The sequence below is a fragment of the Myotis nattereri genome (assembly GCF_964212035.1).
Source record: "Myotis nattereri genome assembly, chromosome: 4".
NCBI lineage: Eukaryota > Metazoa > Chordata > Mammalia > Chiroptera > Vespertilionidae > Myotis > Myotis nattereri.
In genome coordinates, this window is record NC_138079.1 from 93,891,215 (window position 1) to 93,910,562 (window position 19,348).

The 19,348-nt window shown below is 46.6% G+C and overlaps 1 protein-coding gene across 4 annotated transcripts in view; it reads right to left on the reverse strand.

The window, feature by feature from the left end:
- CLEC16A (C-type lectin domain containing 16A) overlaps positions 1-19,348 on the reverse strand; it is a 219,727-nt gene that overhangs the window by 98,661 nt on the left and 101,718 nt on the right. For 3 of the 4 annotated variants that reach the window (XM_081089518.1, XM_081089517.1, XM_081089519.1), the window contains exon 18: positions 11,876-11,996. In XM_081089518.1, coding sequence (XP_080945644.1) covers positions 11,876-11,996 — 121 coding nt within the window. Of the gene's footprint in view, positions 1-11,875; positions 11,997-15,492; positions 15,529-19,348 lie in introns of all 4 variants that reach the window. The other variant, XM_081089516.1, reaches the window with a different exon arrangement.

The window sequence follows — 19,348 nt, forward strand, 5'->3', positions numbered from 1 at the left end:
GCAGCAGGGTAGATGGACCAGTGGGGCAAGGCCATGGGCGGGAGCCCCACAAGGGAGACACTGGATATAGGGAGCCTGGGGTGGGGTGGGGGCAGAGCTGCAGAGGTGGAATGCCTGGTGACTTCCTGGATGTGGATTAAAGCGGGTTCAGGAGTGGTTCCAAGTTGGCCGGTCAGGTGACAGGCAGGTGGGGTGCCCACCATGGTGCTCTGCCACATGTCTGCATGTGAGGAGACCCAGTGTAGACCGCATTACTTTTGTTGTTAATCCTCACCCACGGATATTTTTTCCATTAATTTTAGGGAGTGGAAGGGAAGTTGGGAGGCAGGGGGAAGAGAGTGAGAAACATCAATGTGAGAGAGACACATCGATCGGTTACCTCCTGCACGAGCCCTTCAGTGAGCGGGCTGATGCTCTATCCACTGGGCTACACCAGCCAACGCAAGGACTGCATTACTTTTAAAGACAAAACACAGCGGGAAAGTGTAGGCCAAAGAGCCACAAAACCACACTTGCCTGGAGAGTGGGCTTCAAGGGTTTCACGTTAACATTGGCCCACTTCAGCGCCAGCACTACACAAACCACTTCTTAGGGGCTCCATGACTGAACACTTGAACTAAATTGCCCCCGAGGAACCATCTGGGCCTGAATCATGCCTTCCCTGAGGTTTCAGTTCTTCTCCAGTCAGCCAGCACCCACTTTCCTAAAAGTCATCTTTCCAAGAAACTGACCATCTAGTTAACAAGCCTGTGTGACCTCCTCCACGTTTCAATGCATCCCATGGACAGAAGAGGAGGCTTGGCTTTGTCAGACTCCTACCGAGAAAGGAGTCTGATAAGAAAAGAGTTTAATGCCGGATGTGTAGTCCCAGATGATGAATGCTGATGACTGTTTTTACTAGGAAAGCTCTGCACATGGAAGACGCTGCTGAGCTTTTTTTTTTTTTTAATTCTAAATTTTCGTTGCAACTTTCTTTTTGTTGTTGTTGTTCACACTATTACAGATGTTCCCCCATGCTACTGAGCATTTTTGATGGATTCTCTCCTTTAATCTACAGAATAACCCTGAAGCAAGCACAATCACCCCCACTTCACAGATGAGGAAAAAAACTCAGAGAGGTTAACTAGTTTGCTCAAGGTCACATAGCTGGGATTCAAACCCAGGTTTTTCTGAATCCAGGGCCCTAGTTCTTAAACATTACATTCCTCATTAATTCAATGTTGGATTTTCAAGAATGTTGATTTTCGAATGTTGATTTCCCTCTTGCTACTCCTTTGGCTTTTACTTTGAAAACTTTCAAACTTCCAGAAAAGTTTAAAGAATAGTGCAGTAAACACATATATGCCCTTCACCTAGATTCATAATGAATAGTTAGCTGCATTTGCATCCTCTCTCACTACTAGTATACCCATACACTCACACATTTTTATTTTGTGAATCATTCCAAAGCTGTAGGCAGCATGACATTTTACCCCTAAACACTTCAGTCCGCATTTCCTAGGAATAATGACATCTCTCACAGAACCACAACATCAGTATTACACCCAAGAAGTATAAGACCTACCTCAATTTTATTATCTAATCACAGCTATATATAAAATTTCTCCAATTTTACAAAAAAAATGTCCTTTAAAGACACAACCCTCAATCCAAGACCCAATCCAAGTGGACAGCTGTCGTGTCTCTCTTCATTTCAATCATCTAGGACAGCACCCCAGCCCTCTCTCCCCGTATTTTTGATCTTCCATGACATTCACACTTATAAAAAGTTCCAGTCAGTTGTCTTCTAGAATGTCCCACATTCTGGACATGTTTTTCACAGTCTGCATTATTTATATGCTATTTTCTGATTTTCGCCAGGATGAGGCACATGACAATGACTGGAACATCAGCAAAGGAAGGCAACAGAGAGAACTGACAGATAGCACCACAAGAGAAGAAAATCAATGAGCTCACATTTTCAGGGACTTACACTCAAACCACATAACTGGCTTGGGGAGCTTCATAACACTCTTGCTGGAAACAAATCTCTAGGCAGCCAGATGATACACAGCCAGGGACTTGCACTTGGTCTAAGAGCTCTGGCCTGCAAGGGCACCGGGACAAAGCATGAAGGGAGATAGGAACTGGGGAAATGGGGGAATACTGCAGAGTCATTCATGACATTCACATTCATATTTGTCAACAAATGAGAGAATAATAAAGAAAGGAACTTGGTCCAAAATTCAAACATGGAGGGAGAATTTGGAGTATGGCTGCCACACGGGGCTTCTATAAGACTAGTAAGAGTCCCCAGCCGCACTTGTTCTGCAGAAGAAGCAGTTTGCAGGTGGGCACAGGCAGAGCAAAGGCTCTGAGGTCGGAACATGCCTGGTGTGTCTGAAGAACAGCGAGGAAGCAGAGAAAAGCCAGGTGGTGCCAGATGGCGCTAAGCCTTGTAAGTCGCCATAAAGGTCTCTGCTTTTAGTCGGAATGACTGGAGGCTACTTTGAGTACAAGCAGGACATGATCTGACATATTTTAAGAGGATAACATTGAACACTGAATCGAGAATTAACTGTAGGGGACAAGGCAGAAGCCAGTGACTGGCTAACAGGCTATTCTAATAAACCAGGTAAATAATGTTGGTAGCAAAACCAGGTGTTCAGGGCTGGGGTTGGAAGAGATGGTCAGAACCTGGATATACTAGTATTTGGAAGGGAGAGCCAAATAGGTATCCTGACCAACTCGAAGTCCAGTTTGAGAGAAAGAAGGGAGTCAAGTATGAGCCTCAGGATGGAGTACCACCAACTGGGAGATGGAAAGGCTGTGGGGGGCAGGTTTGTGGGGAAGATCAAGTTCCATTTGGTTCATGGTAAACGTGAGGTGCTGAACAGGCAGCTGGGTCCTCAGGTCTGGGGTTAAGTGGAGGCTCATGGCTGGAGACAGAGTGAGACGGTGAGAAGGGCGCATGCCCAGGAAGAGAGGCAGCCAACTGCTGCCTGTGGGTGTGGAGGCTCCATGGACAGACTGTCCAATTTTCAAAGTGATAGATAGCTATGTTTGTACAATAAAATATCCTGATTTTAAAATGTTGGCAACTAATATAAAATTTAATGGAAAGTGCTCCATCAGCCTACAACTGTGGGCCTATCTGCCTGAGGGCCAGTAGTTTGCAACCGCTATACACAACTTATTGTTCTGCCTTACAATAATCCTGTAAAGATGGGCATTGCTGCTCTCATTTTGTCAATGAGGGAACCGAGGCTCAGAGAGGCTAATCAATTTGTCCAAGGTCACACAGCAAGGAAGAGGCAGAGCTACGATCAGATGCCAGATCTGTCCTCTCTTAAGTCTGTATTTTTCTGGGACCCAAGGTTCCACCATGCCTTCAGCTTCTTCTTAAAGAGGCAGGTCTGGGCTAGAAACAGCCAGAAGGAGAGCAGATGGAAGGTCCACAGCAGCCTGCCTTGCCAAGGGACAAGCACAACTAAAATAGTGTTACTGTTGTTAATAATTAGCTTCAAAGGCATGATGGCTTGGGTTTCAGGGAACAAGCTAGATCAAACAGGATGAACCTCCCTGAAATAGAGTCCCTGCGCGAGGCCATAGAGCAGAACACAGCAGCGCCCAAGAACAATTGGCTACGGGTATGTGAGAAACACATGGGCACCACCTTTGGACACCTCTATAAGATGGTTCTTGCATGCTTGGCGTCCCGAGGGAGCTCTCTGCTGTAACTATTTGCTCCCACCAGGTCCATAAATCTACTCTTCACACTGAGGCCCGAGGGGCTCTCTGAGGTGCAAATCTGATCGTGTCACCCGGTTAAAAACTCCTCTCACTGTATTTAGGATAAAATCGAATCTTTGATACATCTACAACAAGCATGTCAAACTCAAAGGCTAGCATGGGCCAAATAAACAAGGTTTAAGTTTATGTGGGCCACAAAAAAACAAAAGCTTCAATTTTCATAGAAACGTAGGTTTATTTGGATAGAGACATGCTGAATACAAAGGGCTGAAATAAATGAGTCATCATTAACATAAAATAATAGAACATTTTAATAAAAATTAATATTATTTCTTGAACATTAACTTACCAGACACTAACTGCACAAATTAATAAGCGTAGCACAAATAAACCCATTTTCCTTGTTCTCCAAAAGTTAAATATTTCCTGTTGTGCACACCAAACAAGTCGGTCTAAGACTAATGACTTGGCCATCGGCTGCTAGTATTAGTGGAGAGAAATGGTGCACCTGCGCATAAGGCGCGAGGGAAATGAATGCAACACGATTATAGTAATCAGTCATTAGCGAACGCTGTAGTTCGTTATTAGTAATTATGTATAACAGGATATTGTAAAAATTAAGTCACAAAATTTTTATTGAAACGCTTCTTACATACCATTATATTGGCTGGGCCACAAAAATATTCGTTGTGGGCAGCATGTGGCCCATGGGCTGTGAGTTTGACATGCTTGATCTACAAGGCCTGCACACTTTGCGATCTCCTCAGCCTTATTGCACCACTGTTTTATTTATCTCCTGCCTGCCCTTTGGCCACACTGCTATTTCTCATCTTCCTGACCTCCCCATTAGCCCCAGGGCCTTTGCTTTTGCGAAGTCCCCTCCTCGCACCCACATCCACACCCAGCCCTTAGATGGGTCTCTCTGACCTCTGGGCAGGTTATTCCCGTTACCGGATCCTACAGAACTTAGCACAGTGGCATCTGACTTTGGTCTGTGTGATGCTGTGGTCAGTGCTCGCCTCCCCCAGGAGAAACTGAATCAGAAAAAACAGACATTGGCTTTCGCTTTTGTCATTGATCTGCACTTGAGATTTTTTTTTAGACACCCATTAAAGCACAGTACATGGGCCTACAGTTAGTCCCACTGCTGCTTCTTGGAAAGACTGTCCCTCATTCTGAAATGATGTCCTTTCTTTTATGAAATGATAATGCATAAATGCTTTTTTTTCTGAATATGACTACTTGGTGAAATAAAAAGTTGGCAATCCCACCCCCAGAGGTTCGTTGGGTTTTAATTTTGTTTGGGCATTTCCCTGGGCTGTGAAGTCCCAAGGTCTCCGAACCACTTCCATGCTATGCTAGATATTCTCTAGGCCCACAGCCCTGGCAAATGTGTCGTCTGGTGAGGAATCAGATCTAGAGTACAAAGACCTGCTTATCTGTGCACATCAGTCTGGAGGGCTGGGCTTTCTCACAGACCGCTGGACCTAGGATTCTAACAAGCTGCTGCAAGGCCTTTGAGGAACAGCCCTCTTGGTTACAAAGCAGACGTGGAAGTGCCAACAGCTTTGGAATGGTTACATGAGCGGAATATTACACAAGTAACTAAACACGGTAAATCTGAAATCTATGAAATAACGTGGAAAACAGCTTCTGAGGCGAACAAGAAAAGGTTTCCAACTCATTCCCTAGACATCGTGGCCAAGCCGCCTTCTGGCACCTCTCACCTGGCCACCAACTCACCCCTCATCTTCTGTTTGGAACATTCTCTTTCCCCAGGGCTGGGCCTCAGATTATGGAATCACCATCCCCTCACCCTTTGCTGTCTAATTGCTCCCAAACTCAGAACCCAGAGTTGAGCTAACTCTCCAGCATCCCCATGGTGGATTAGTCACAAAATGCTGACCCCAAACTGTGTCCCCATTCCCCTTTCCCACTGTCATCAGCCCATGGGAACCTGCCACAGCCTCCTAAATGGCCTCCCTGCAATTGTGCCAGGCAGTGTTCTAGGCACTTCACCAATTTTAACTCATTTATTCCTCCCAGCAACTGCCATTTTACAGATGAGAAAACTGAAGCATCAAGAGATTAAGTTACTGGTCAAAGGTCACACACTGGCAAGTGGCAAGGGCAAAGCTGGGATTTCATCCTGGACACAGTCTGGCTCCCAAGTTCATGCTCATAACCCTATGCTCTGGGGCCTCTCTAGCCCTGGCATGGTTTACAGGCCCCTGCTGGGACTGCCTGACCTGGCAGTTACAGTTCTAGAAGTGCACTTGCAGGACACATGTCCCTCCAGGAACCCTCTGATGGCTTCCCTCTAATTTTTGTTTGTTTGTTGTTTTCCATTGAGTTTTAGAGAGAGTGGAGGGGACAGGGAGAGACAGAGAGAGAAACTTTGGTGTGAAAGAGAGACATCGATTGGTTGCCTCCCTCACGTGTCCCAACCAGGGCCGGGGATTTAAAAAAAAATATTTGTATTGATTTCAAAGAGAGGAAGGGAGAGGGAGAGAGAGACTGAAACATCAATGATGAGAGAGAATCACTGATTGGCTGCCTCCTGCATGCCCCCTACTGGGGATCAAGCCCACAACCTGGGCATGTGCCCTTGACAAGAATCGAACGCAGGACCCTTCAGTCTGAAGGCCGATGCTCTATCTATTGAGCCAAACCGGACAGGGCAGGGCTGGGGATTGAGCCTGCAACCGAAATACGTGCCCTTGATTGGAATTGAACCTGGGAACCTTCAGTCAGCAGGCCAACACTATCCATTGAACCAAACCGGCTACGGCTGTTGGCTTCCCTCTACACTGGAATTGAGATCAGGCTCATCTTAGGTCTTCCTCCCCTTGTTCCTTACCTGCCAGACACAACAGCCTCCTTTAGGATCTTTTTTTTTTTTTAAATATATTTTATTGATTTTCCACAGAGAGAAGGAAAGAGGGATAGAGAGTTAGAAACATCGATGAGAGAGAAACATCGATCAGTTGCCTCTTGCACGCCCCCTACTGGGGATGTGCCCGCAACCAAGGTATGTGCCCTTGATTGGAATCAAACCTGGGACCCTTGAGTCCGTAGGACGACGCTCTATCTGCTGAGCCAAACGGGTTAGGGCCTCCTTTAGGATCTTAGGACACACCAAGCTTTGTCCCATCTTCCAGCCTCACCTCGCCATCACCTCTAACTGGTGGGCCTCATTCTTGCATTTTCTCATAGAATCTTCTGGTCCCTCCTATACAGCACCTCTCTGGGGAGGTCCTCCTTAATCAGCCTACCAGGCCTTTCCTCCTAGCTACTCCCTAGCACAGGACCCTGTTCATGACCTCCACAGAGCCATCTGAAAGGTCGTGCATTTACTTCTTTCACACCTACTCCTCTCTTAGCTCCCCTCTCCCCAATCAAACTAGAAGTATCATATGAGCAGAGACCAAGTCTGGCTTTAGCTCACTATCACATCCCAGCTCCCAGCACTGTGCCTAGCATACAAGAGGCACTCAATGTAATTGAACAAATGGATGGATTTCACTGAATGGATTTCATAAATGGGTTTAAAAACTCAGAATACAATCAGGTGCATGCAGCACAAGGCATGGCTACAACATGTAAAAGTCAAGTGCCCATGTGGATAAGGCTGGGAAGGAAACCAGATGGTTCCCGAGGATGCCTGGTTGCCTGTATCTCCCTAGGATGTCTGGGTAATGGGGGAACTTCCCCTGCCATGATTGCCTGTTATCTGGGAACAGGCAAGACTCCTTCGAAAGGCTCCAATGCCAATCCAGGCAGGAACCTGGCTTCTCCTTTAAGCCTGCTTGTCCTCAGAGCACTACCAGGACTGCTGGTCAGTAGGCCTACTGGTGAATGTGCTTGGACAGGAGGTGCAGCTCTCTTCATCTCAGCCCAAGCAGCCAGAACTGCCTTTCTTGCCCCCAAAACACTGCCATCATACAGGTGACGTACTGGTTTGACTATTTCAGGATACGTTCCTAAAACATTGTTAAAGCGGAAAAGGCCCGCCCCTTGTGCCCCACAGTATGAGTTACATCTCGATACCTAGCAGCTACAGCAGGGACGACAGCCAGCTCTCGCTCACTGAGCACCTACTATGTGCCAAGCACAGTGCTGTGTGCTTTACGTGCATGTTCTCATTTCATCTTCAACAGCCTTTGCAAAGTCTTTTAGAACCATCTTAAAGGCAAGGCCACTGGGCCTCACAAGCATGAAGACCCCGAGCAAGATCACAAAGCTGATTACTTCCAACTATACCAGAGACTGCAAAATCAAGGGTCAATGGGGCCAGGGTGGCAGAACACAGGAGAGCACAGGCCCCAGGTCTGACTCCATCCAGATGAGCAGAGAGGCTAGAGAAGCTCACAATTTGCCATGGTGGCAACCGATTCAATTAAGATTAACCAAAGTCCCTATCTATTAGAAGTATTTATAGATGCAATAATATGATGTCTTCCATTAGCTTTTATACACTGTCAGGGGGCATATTACAATTTGAGAAATGGTGGGGCAGATACAATGAGACTGTACTGTGCAAAAGGGCAATAACTGTTAAAGCTGAAGACTGGGTTTATGGAGATTCACGTTGTTCTCTCTAAAGAAACCTAATCTACTTTATCTAGTCTATTTTCTCTTCCCTTTCCCCTTTCTTTCTTCTTTCCTTCCCAGCCTTATCCACATGGGCATTTGACTTTTACATAGTTGTAGCCATGCCTTGTGCTGCATGCACCTGATTGTATTCTGATTTCTTCCTTCTCTCTTTTTCTCCTTTCCTTCCCTTCTCCTCCCTCCCTCCCTCCCTCCCTCCCTCCCTCCCTCCCTCCCTCCCTCCCTCCCTCCCTCCTTTCCTTCCCTCCCTCCCTTCCTCCCTCCTTCCCTCCCTCCTTGGCAACCAGTTTGTGACCTCTGCGCCCACCACTCTCTACAGTGAAAACAAGACAGGCTTTAAGGACAGTTTGCTTCCTTCTGGAGGACTGATAACAGGTTGATGCACCTTTGCTGATCCTTGTCAGAGGTCACCCCACCGGAGCTCACCTGCCGTCCTTGGCCTAGAGGCCTGCTGCTGGTCAGCAGGCATGTGAGATGGCTCCTGAGTACTCTTGAACTGTGGTTTCTTATCAAAGTGTGACAAGCTTAGTAAATACACTCTTCTGTCACCTCTTCCTGCTGTGCAGAGCAAGCATTTCTTTAAGTGTGTCAGACCATATCACCTTAGATAAAAGTTGACCAACCCTAAACTTTTCTCCCCGAGTCAGCTTACTTTTTTGTTGTTGCTGTTCGGGAAACAAAACACTAAGCTCATAAGAAGTGTGTCCAGCTTCCAATCATTTACCAAATACAAATGCTTCCGCCTACATTATGATGCTTCCTTCATTTTGTACAAACAGAGGACATCTTGTGAAACACAAGGCATGCTAATTTCCCCCAGTGGAAGATGAGATGGGGCTCAAAAGGAACAGGCTCCACTTCCAGCTCCGGGCATATGACCCCAGCCTAGCCAATCAATGAGTTGAATTCCTCTGGTCATTCCAGCATTTAAAAAAAATCATACACACACACACACCCCAACACAGGTCAACAACACATGTAGAGCTTATTCTATGCCATGTACTTGCAAAATCCATAATTCCTAATATTTTCTGGATGGCATCCTCTTTAACAAAGACATAATTTGCAACCAGACTGGGTAAAGATAGACAGCCATTACTTTCTTAATGGCCAACTCCCCCAAAAGGCTCAGTTAAGTGATCTCAACTAGCAATATAATCAATTAAAATTGGTAAGTGAAATACTTTTAACCTTTATTTCAGCAGGCCATTCTTGGCGGGAGAGGGAGGAAATGTGAGTTCCCAGCATAAAATTTAATTCCATTTTCAAATAGAATACAGTAGCCCCCTTTAAAGCAAGCTGTTTCCCTTTCTTTCTTTGAATCAAATCAGAAAAAGAGTGGTTTGTAGTTCTCTAGAAAACTTGATCAATTTAAACCCTTACAGAACCCACTATGGCCATTTCTCAAAAATGAAAAGCCAAAGGAGATGGGCATAGAGCACAGAGGGAACATAGCTTCTTTGTTCTTCCAAGAAAAGAAAGAACATAAAGAGGCATAAAAAGAAGCTAGACAGCCAGGTAAACTCATAATAATCACTTACTCTGCTCTTCATATGCTTCACCTCATTTAATTCATGAGTGATACTGACAACAATTTCCTGAGAATAGTTATATGCTAGACACATTTGGTCAAGTCACATTTCTTTTTTTTTTTTTAATCCTCATCAGAGGATTATTTTTTTTCATTGCTTTTCAGAGAAAGTGGAAGTGAGGGGGAGAAAGAAACATCGATGTGAGAGAGCAATACAGGTATGTGCCCTTGACTGGGAATCGAACCCAAGACCCTTCAGTGTGAGGGTTGATGCTCTAACCACTGAGTCCACCAGCCAGGGCTCAAGTTACATTTCACTCAAGTGTCAAAACAGCCCCAAATATAAAGAAGGTCACCTTCATTTTCTAGGCGAGAAAACAGATACTGTGAGGGTTTCAGTCAGCTGCTCAAAGGCAGGAGTATCTGGCTTGAAAGCCAACCCCCAGTGGTCTATATCATGATCGCTGGTCACACAACTGAATCGCTTTGTCAAAACTAATTCAATTGTACACTAAACTTGGTGAATTTTATTGGCTGTAAATTATATTTCATAAAGCTGATTTAAAACAAGGACCCCTCTCCTCATACTACACAACAAAGAATGGCATTTGCTGTTCCTGCTTGCTCAGGTTCCATTTCTTCTTTACAAGTTTCCCATGAGGGCTCTTTCCTTCCTCTCTCAAGTGATGGGGCTCAAAAGGAACAGGCTCCACTTCCGACTCCAGGCATATGACCCAGCCTAGCCAATCACTGAGTTGAATTCCTCTGACCATTGACTGGTTTGGGGATGGTCATATGACCCATGCTGGGCCAATGAGAGCACTGCCCTGGACTTCTATAAAAGGGAAAGAGTAGCTCTGTTACTGTCAGGGCTGCTTAGTTGCTTCAACAGATCTTGGAGCTGCTGATGGCCACTGATCACCACTTGGTGAGAGCCCTCCTGAGGATGAAACCAGAACAGAGGAGAGCAGAACTGAGAGATGCAGAATCATAGCTTCCTGATGACACTGCTTGAGCACCAAGATACAGCCATGCCTGAAGTACTTTCTAGTGACACCAGCCAATTCCCCTTGCTTTTTCCTTAAGCAAGCCTATGTTGGGTTTTCTGTCCATTAGAACTAAAGAGTCCTAATATACTACAATGCCTTTAAGAATCAGAAAACCATCTTGTCTGCCTCCTAGCAAATCGAGGAAAGAGAGAGCTATGTAGACACATGAGGAGGTTTATGGTAAAATGACCAGGCTTTATACCTTTTGTCTCCTTTAAATCTCAGCCTCATGCTGCAGTGTATTAAATAAATAGCCCAAGGATTCAGGTTGAGCACAGTTCTCTGGCCTCCAAAGCTTTTATTCATGTCTACCTAAATACTGGTGATTTGCTTCCTTTTGTTTTTTTAATCTTCACCCAAGGATATGTTTGGAGGTGTGGGGGGTAGGAGAGAAAGAAACATGGATTGGTTGCCTCCCATATGCATGCCCCGACTGGGGATTGAACCTGCAAACCAGGTATGTGCCCTGACCAGAAACTGAACCGTAACCTTTTGGTGTACGGGATGTTGCTACAATCAACTGAGTCAACCGGTCAGGCTGTGATTTGCATTTTTGAAAGCCTTTTTTTTTTTAAGCAGCAGAACCCTTTAATCGTTGGATTCATACAAAAAACCCTTAATAGACAAAACCAATCAAACTGATGCTGCTATGATTGCATGGAGGACGGCGATCCTGGAGCCTGAGGATCCCCAAAGCCCTGGCACAGATCTTTTAGCAAAATACCTGCACAGCTCCGCCTGGTCTCCAGAGAGCAGAACCTGCAAGCCCAGAATCAAAGTGCCTAGAATCTGGGTCCCTTCTTCAAAAGTTTTATGGGACATGCACACTCTATTACCTCAAGGTCACAGATCAACCCCAGTGCAAAATGCAGGTCACACACCGACCCTTCCAGTGACGTGTGAGTCAGCACCACAGTGTCCCCCTGCTGTGACTCAGCGGCCAACTCACTGAGATCTAGGACGTCATCGGTTTTAATCAGATCTTCCTCCCGAGTCAGTGGCAACTGGGTCTCCGGCTCCCCTCGCAGTTGCAGTGACAGCGAACGGAGCATGAAGAACACCCGGATGGCCTGAATGGACAGTGCAGAGACAGAGAAAGGTGAGATTGCAGTCATTTTGGTGAAATGCTCCACATGGAGAACTCACACTGACATTTGATTAAAAACAAACAAAACAAAGTCTGCCTCTACCCCTCTCCCAGTATCATGGCTCTGGTGCTTTCAGGGCAAGACAAAAACCAAAAAACCACAAAGGGCACAGCCTCTTTCAGTTATCCATATCAAGGGGTTCAGGCGTGGGCCACTTTCCCTCAACTGAGCACCTGTCATTTGCCAGGACATTTAGCCTCGTGTCATGTGACCTTGATGACACCCAAGGAGGTGACATGATCTGCCTGGGCACACATTTAAGGAGGGCTAGAACCAGGCCTCTTTCAACTAAACCAGCACGGAATTTGGAAATCCAAATCATGAATGAAAGTATTTCAAGGTCCCACCGACTGGATGTAGGGGCAGGGGCGGCAGAAGAGGCAATGCTTGTGGGGCTCAGAGCCAGCGAGACCCCATTAAAACCCTGCCCCTAACTGGATGAGCCCCTTCACCTCGGAGCCTTGGTCTCTTGGCCTTCCATCAGGGTATGTTACTGACAGGGCAGCACACCTGGCACCTGGCACCTGGCAGGTGTTCAGTGATGTTGGTGCCCTGAGCCTCCCCTGCCAGCTCTCTGGGGGCAGAGGCAGCTCCATTAGCGCTGGGATTCTTGGCCCCTGGAAGAGGCGTCTGGAAGAATCCTGTGTGGTCATTAGGCATTTCCAGAGAGCAGGAAAAAAGCAGAAGCCCAGGTCCCGGAAGCCAGAGAAGTTTGTGCAGAAAGCAGCCTTCACCCCGGGCCTGCTTGCTCCCTTTGAGTCTTAAGTTGGGGCTGACTTGCCCACCAACTGGAGGCCAGGAAGCAGAAGGGCAGCCACGGGAGAGGCCTCCTCCAGACCACTGTCCCTGACTTTAGCTGATGGCCACAGGTAAACAGCTCTGGAGTCAGGCATATGAGATCTGTGTTGGACTACCAGCTGTGCCACACTGGGTAAGGCCTCTGAACTGCGTGAGTTTCAATGTCCTCATCTGTGAAATGGGGGTGGTAGTCCCCACCTTGCCGGGCTGCTAAAAGGTTCTGAGATAAAGCTGGGGGATGGGCAGGAAGCAGCCAGCATGTGTTCTGTAAAGGGGCAGCTATCCTTTACTCCAGTCACTCGCCTGCTGGGCACGGGGGCGGGCATGGGACAAACCACTGTCGCCACTGGTGAGCCACACGAAAATGAATTCCAGCCCACTTTTGGGTCTTCTTGTTTACAGTTCCAAGGACTACAGGCTTGGCCTACTGAGAGAAGAGGCTGCCCTTTATATGACAAGGTGTCTCCCCAAACCAGGACTCCTGATAATCCAGGCAGTAAAGATGCCCCACGGCAGGCCTAACACTAATCCTGCCTTGGCCTGGAACCAGCAGGAGACCTTGAGCCAATCACTTAATCTAATGTAGAAAACTAGAATAATCCTACTTCCTGGACCTGGGGCCCAGGCTTCCCTCCGGCCGCTGGCAGGCACCCAGTACCTGGGCTTCCCTCGCAGCCCCGCTTTGTCCGGAAGGTCGTCCGGAAGGACGTCCAGTCTAATTAGCATATTATGCTTTTATTATTATAGATGGTGATGGTGGTGGCAGTACTGATCTGAGTTTTTAAAGTACAATCTTCATAAAGACATCTGCAACAGTAAGAAGAGGTATACTTTCATTTAAAAAAAATCAGAACAGCTTTTATTCATAATGCTCCTATTGTGTGCCAGGCAATGTGGGTACTTGCCTGCAATGTAAAGATTTTATTCAGGAAGAAACATCGTGGAGGGGCAGAGAAATCTAAGTTTACGCAGCTGCTGAGTGGCTGAGGAGGGGCTGAACCCAGGAATGTGTGACACCTGTGCCACTTAACCAAGCACATGAGGAGAAGACGTTCCAACGCTCACGGCAGCCCAAGTGCAGAAAGCCCAAGATGTGGGTGGGCACCTAACCTATGTGGCAGTTTGAGAAAATAGGGAGTCAAAGCCTTGAGATGGGGGAAAAGGAAAGAAAAAGGCCCATGGCGGTCAGGTCTGAGTTATGTGGATGCTTCATTTCACTGCCAACAATCCATTTCTCTTGGGGCTCTGAAGGCAGAGAAATCAAGAGGACCCTGGACGGGGATGAGGAAAGACAAACGTGTGCAGCTTACACCCATCACTCTGAAAACCAGAGCCTTCCAGTGTACAAGGAGTTTGAAACTTGGCCCCTAATGTGGACCTTTTTGGTAAAACATCTGCTTTTGCTCTTTAAGCAACAGATGGAAGATAGTTCCAGGAATACAAAATAATAATAAAATAATAAAAATATGAAGCATATATAAAGTAGAACCCACAATAATATTTTTCCTGGTTCCTGCCTCAACTGCTAAGAGCAGGAAGAATGCATGAGAAGCCCATGCCCACGAACGTGAAAGGGGGCAGGTTCCCACAAGGCCCGGTGCTCCACTTGGGGGAAAGCTAGGTTCTCATTGGGGCTATTGGGCCTGGCAGGCACTTGACCAGCAACACAACTCCCGTGAATTCACAAAAGTTAAGACACCAAGAGAAGACATCAAATTCATCCCACCACCCCCTAAAACAATACCCATGCCCTCTGCTACCCACTGCCTGCCAGGTACAGGAGGGCACTATACTGCCATCTCATTCTAGCCTTTTAAGGACCTGCTTGTTTCTCATTGTACAGATAGGAAACTACAGCCCGGAGATGTTAGGCAGCCTACTCCAGGTGACTCAATTAACAATCAGACTCCCAAAGTCTACGTTCTTCCAACCACATGCCTTTGTCTTTAATAGATTTATGCTTGGGATCCAGCTTTAAGCTTTTACTGAGTATTCTACTTTGCTAAATACACATGCAAATTTAAAAATAATAGTAAAAAAGAATTATTCTTTGAGGTGCTGCCACAGAATGCCAGGAAGACTGACTATGGAAGAGCAGACTAAATTTGGGAAGGGTGACGGCTGACAACTCAGATATAAAGAACTCCTCCAGTTTGCTTTCAATGCACGGGGAGCAAACTCTGGCAAGGAGAGTCCTGGGATGAGGTCAGTGGGGCAGAAGGATGGGTTCAGTCAGACAAACCTCAACTCAACCTGGGGTCAGGCAAGTAGCATGAATTCCCCAACCCCAGGCTCAAGCTCTGGAAATGGGGACCCACCACCCCTGAGACCATGGGGCCACTACAAACATGCAATGACAAAGTGCAGGTGACACACTGAGCCCTGGGGCTGGTCCTGGATCAAAGGCTCTGCTGGAGCCCTTCCCCTGCTTCCCTTGCTGCATTTGCAAGCTGCTGAGTTTAGGCAACAGTCACTCAGGTTAGCAGCCCACCAAGACCGTGGACATGGCTGTGAAAGTCAGTCATTCTTAAGAGTGCTGAAGCCGTTTAAAGTGGGCACAGCCCATTGGGAAAGCAATCTGGCAATATGTAGAGAGTCACACACACAAAAATATTCATACCCTTTGAACCAGAAATTCCACTTCTGGGAACTTATCCTAAAGAAATAAGCCAAAAGAAAGAAAACACTGTGAAGCTGCTCATTACAGTTCAGTTGAAAATAATGTAATACTGAAAGCAACCAAAATGTCTACCAACAGGAAAATGCCTATGGCAGAAAGACTTTTATGCACCAGTAAGAAAGTAGACTTATTAAAGTTGTATTACCACATGACAAACTTCTTGCTCTACAAAGGAAAGAGAAAGGGGTGTGAAGATAAAAGCAAGGTCATGGTACACTCTCCCTGAAAGCATGTTAAGATGTGTTTGCAAAGAGAGGGAGGAGACAAAAAAATGTCTAAGTGTTGATTGTTTAGGGTGATGAAATCATGGGAAATTTTTCCCTCAACTTTTGAAACTTTATGAGGTGCTACTGTATTTTTTTTTTTTAATGCATAATACATATTCAAGGAGTAAAGCAAAATATCCTATTTCCTCAAGGCCAGTAGCGATAAACAAAAATTGTTTGTGGTTTTACAAGAGAACAGGGAAATAGAATGCAGGGACAAATAAAACTTTATGCAAATAATTTATTTCATAATGGTTTCCAAGATTACTAACATAAAGATGGCTAGTGGCTTACATTCAGAGTTTGATATCCACCAAAAAATTCTCTCCCAACCTCTTTTCCTTAGCATTAAACTTCGGTAGATTTAGATCAGTAAAGACTATTTCTTTCCCACCTATGATACTGGAATGCTCCACCAATGTTCAGCCAACATTTCTTAAAGACTTACTGCCGGCTACCTCACAGTCACTCTCTCATCTACTTTGAGCAAGAGCTGAAAGGCAGGACACACAAGGAAGTTCAAGCATAGAGAGGTTAAGTAACTTGCTCGAGGTCACACAGCTAGAGTTGAGATTGACTGATGAGCTTTCTCTCAAATATCCCTGCACAGGGGGAAGTCCAGCCCAAGTCTGAGGTTCTGCTTTCATGTTCTCATCAGACCCCAGTAGTTCTTGTGACCCTCATTTCAACATGAATTTCCCTTCTTAGCTGTCATGACCAAGTGACATTCTTGCTATTTTGATCTTTCTTATATTATTTGTTCACTGTCTAGTCTTACATCTTAGAGTGCCTAGCACCTAGAAAATGCTTAATAAAGATGTCAAATGAAAGAATAAATAGTGTAATTTGCAAAATGCATGAGGGAAAATATGACTTTATTGCCAGGTGTCTCTCCATGGCCTGCGAGTCCCAGCACCCCTCCTCTCGTGGCCTCTCCCCCGCTCCTGGCCGCTTCACTCACTCTGCTCCAGTTACCCTGCTCCTTGAGCACGCTGTGCTCTGCCCCAGAAGGAACTTTGCACTCACTATTGCCTTCATCTGGAAAGTGCCTCCTCTAAGTCTTTGCATGGCTGCCTCCTTCTCGCTCTTCAGTTTCAGCTCAGGTCTCAACCTTGGCGGAGGAGCCTTCCTCCTACAATACATCTCTATATATCTAAAGTAGTGCCAGCCCCCTTTCCTTCAGAGGGACAATACACTTGTCATTCGTTTACTTGCTAATAAACTTTACCTCTCCCGATTTCATGGGAGGTTCAGAAGGCAGGGACATTTTCCCTGGTCCCCAGCATTTGGCACAGGAATCTGGTGGTTCTTTGATGAATGTATGAAGGAATAGTTGACAAGTTAGCAATGATTTACTAGTCCGGTTGTTTGAACTTCTCTCACAAGTCCCTAAGGAAACTAAAGGGTGGGATTTCTGAAAGGCTCAGCCTCCTAGAGTTAGAAAAGTCTAGTTAGTAGGGAAAAAAAAAAGCCTTTGAATCCAAAAGATGAAATGGAATGTTCTTTGGATACAAGCAAAGAACTTGAAACAAACCACATAAGCCCTCAATTGCTTGCTAAACCATACACTTCCTTAAGTTCAAATTCAAAGCACACCGCTGTGCTCTCATGTCTGAAACGGGCTGAGAAGCTAAGCTTCTGGAGGATTCCAAATAGCTACCTTGCAACAGGAACTGGACTGAGGTGAGTGGTGGAAACTCCCCTTCAGAAACTGATTCTTCACTATATTGTCCACCTGAACCTAATATATTATTGTATGCCAACTATACTTAGACTAAAAACACAAAGAAATTGATTCTTGAAGTCAACAAGGGAAGCTTCTCTTAGGTGGATGGTTGTGCTAGCAGGTGGCCAACCCTATTTTAATATCAACCTTCTCCCTGGCTCTAAATCCATGGGCCCTGGATTTGCTTTTATAAACTTGTCAGATAGACAAAGGCTGACCAAAGGCCCCAGGGAAGCCCAGATGTTCCCAGAGGTTCTGTCCATGCTTCAGTTATCAGTTAGGACTATGCAACACATCTGGGGCAAGGGAGGTGGGCAGCACAGCCCCAGGAATGTGCAGCTAAGTGAGCTGTGAAGGGCAACGAGAAGAAGCAAACCCCTGTCATCAGGAACTGCCACTGGCTTCCAGTGTTTCTGCCTCTCACTGAGTCCTCACAACTTTGGCAAGGCGGGCACATGTTGCTTTTTAGATGGAGAGAGAGTGGCTTACAAGGTAGCAGGAACCCCAAAGCCCAGGCAACCCTTCCTCTGCCATATGCCTCACCCTTGAGTTTCTCCCATTCTCTCCTGTGGATCAGGACTGTCTGCGCTAAGCCAGCAGAGCATGGTGTCAGAAATCTGCTAACAGGGCCAAGGGCCTCGCTGGGCTCCAAGGCCCCCAAGATCTGGTTCCTCCAGCGCCTCGACTCATCACTTCCTATGTAGCCTCCCTCACTCTGGCTCCAGCCACAGTCCCTCCTTGGTACTGGAATGTTCCACATCCCTCTCGTGCCTGCTCCCCGCCCCTCCCCAGATAGGATTAGGGACCTGACACCATGCTCCTTTCCTAACAGCCCCAGCCACATGGGTTGATGCTGCCTATTCCCACCTCACCCTCTAGACTCTGAAGACTGGGGCTGTGTTTCTTATATCCCTGGTGTCCAGTGACGAGTAGCACTAATATATACAATGAAGGGAACAGTGAGGAGCAGCGAGTCAGAGTGGCTCTGAGGCCACTCCAACTGAGCTGAATCCTGGTTCTGCTACTTTTTAAAAATATATTTTTACTGGAGGCCCCGTGCATGAAGGTGGGGGAAGGGTCCCTCAGCCCGGCCTGCACCCCCTCTAATCCAGGATCCCTCTCGCAATCCACTCCTAACCGCTCTTCTGCCTGCCTGCCTGATGGCCCTAACTGCTCTCCCCTGCTGGCCTGATCGCCCTAACTGCCTAACTGCTTCCCCCTGCTGGCCTGATTGCCTTAACTGCCTATCTGCTCTCTGCTGCTGGCCAGATCCCCCTAACCGCCTACCTGCTCTCCCTTCCTGGCCTGATCCCCCTAACTGCCTATCTGCTCTCCCCTCCTGGCCTGATCCCCCTAACTGCCTATCTGCTCTCCCTTCCTCTACACACTCTTTGGACTCCTGGTGCAGGCGTGCTGAGAGCTCTCTGCCACGGCCCCACCCCCGTCCTGCTTGGTTGTTACGTGACAGCGTCCTGGCCAATTTGTATATTCCTCTATTATTAGTATAAATTGATTTCAGAGAGGAAGGGAGAGGGAGAGATAGAAACATTAATGATGAGAGAGAATCACTGATTGGCTGCCTCCTGCACACCCTCTACTGGGGGTCAAGTCCGCAACTGGGAAATGTGCCCTGACTAGGAATTGAACCATAACCTCCTGGTTCATAGGCCAATGCTCAACCACTGAGCCACATCAGCTGAGCCTGGCTCTGCTACTTAACAGCTGGGTGACCTTGAGCAAATCACTTGACCTCTTGGTGCCCCCATTTCTTCCTCAGTAGAGGTGGAAATAATAGTAATGACAA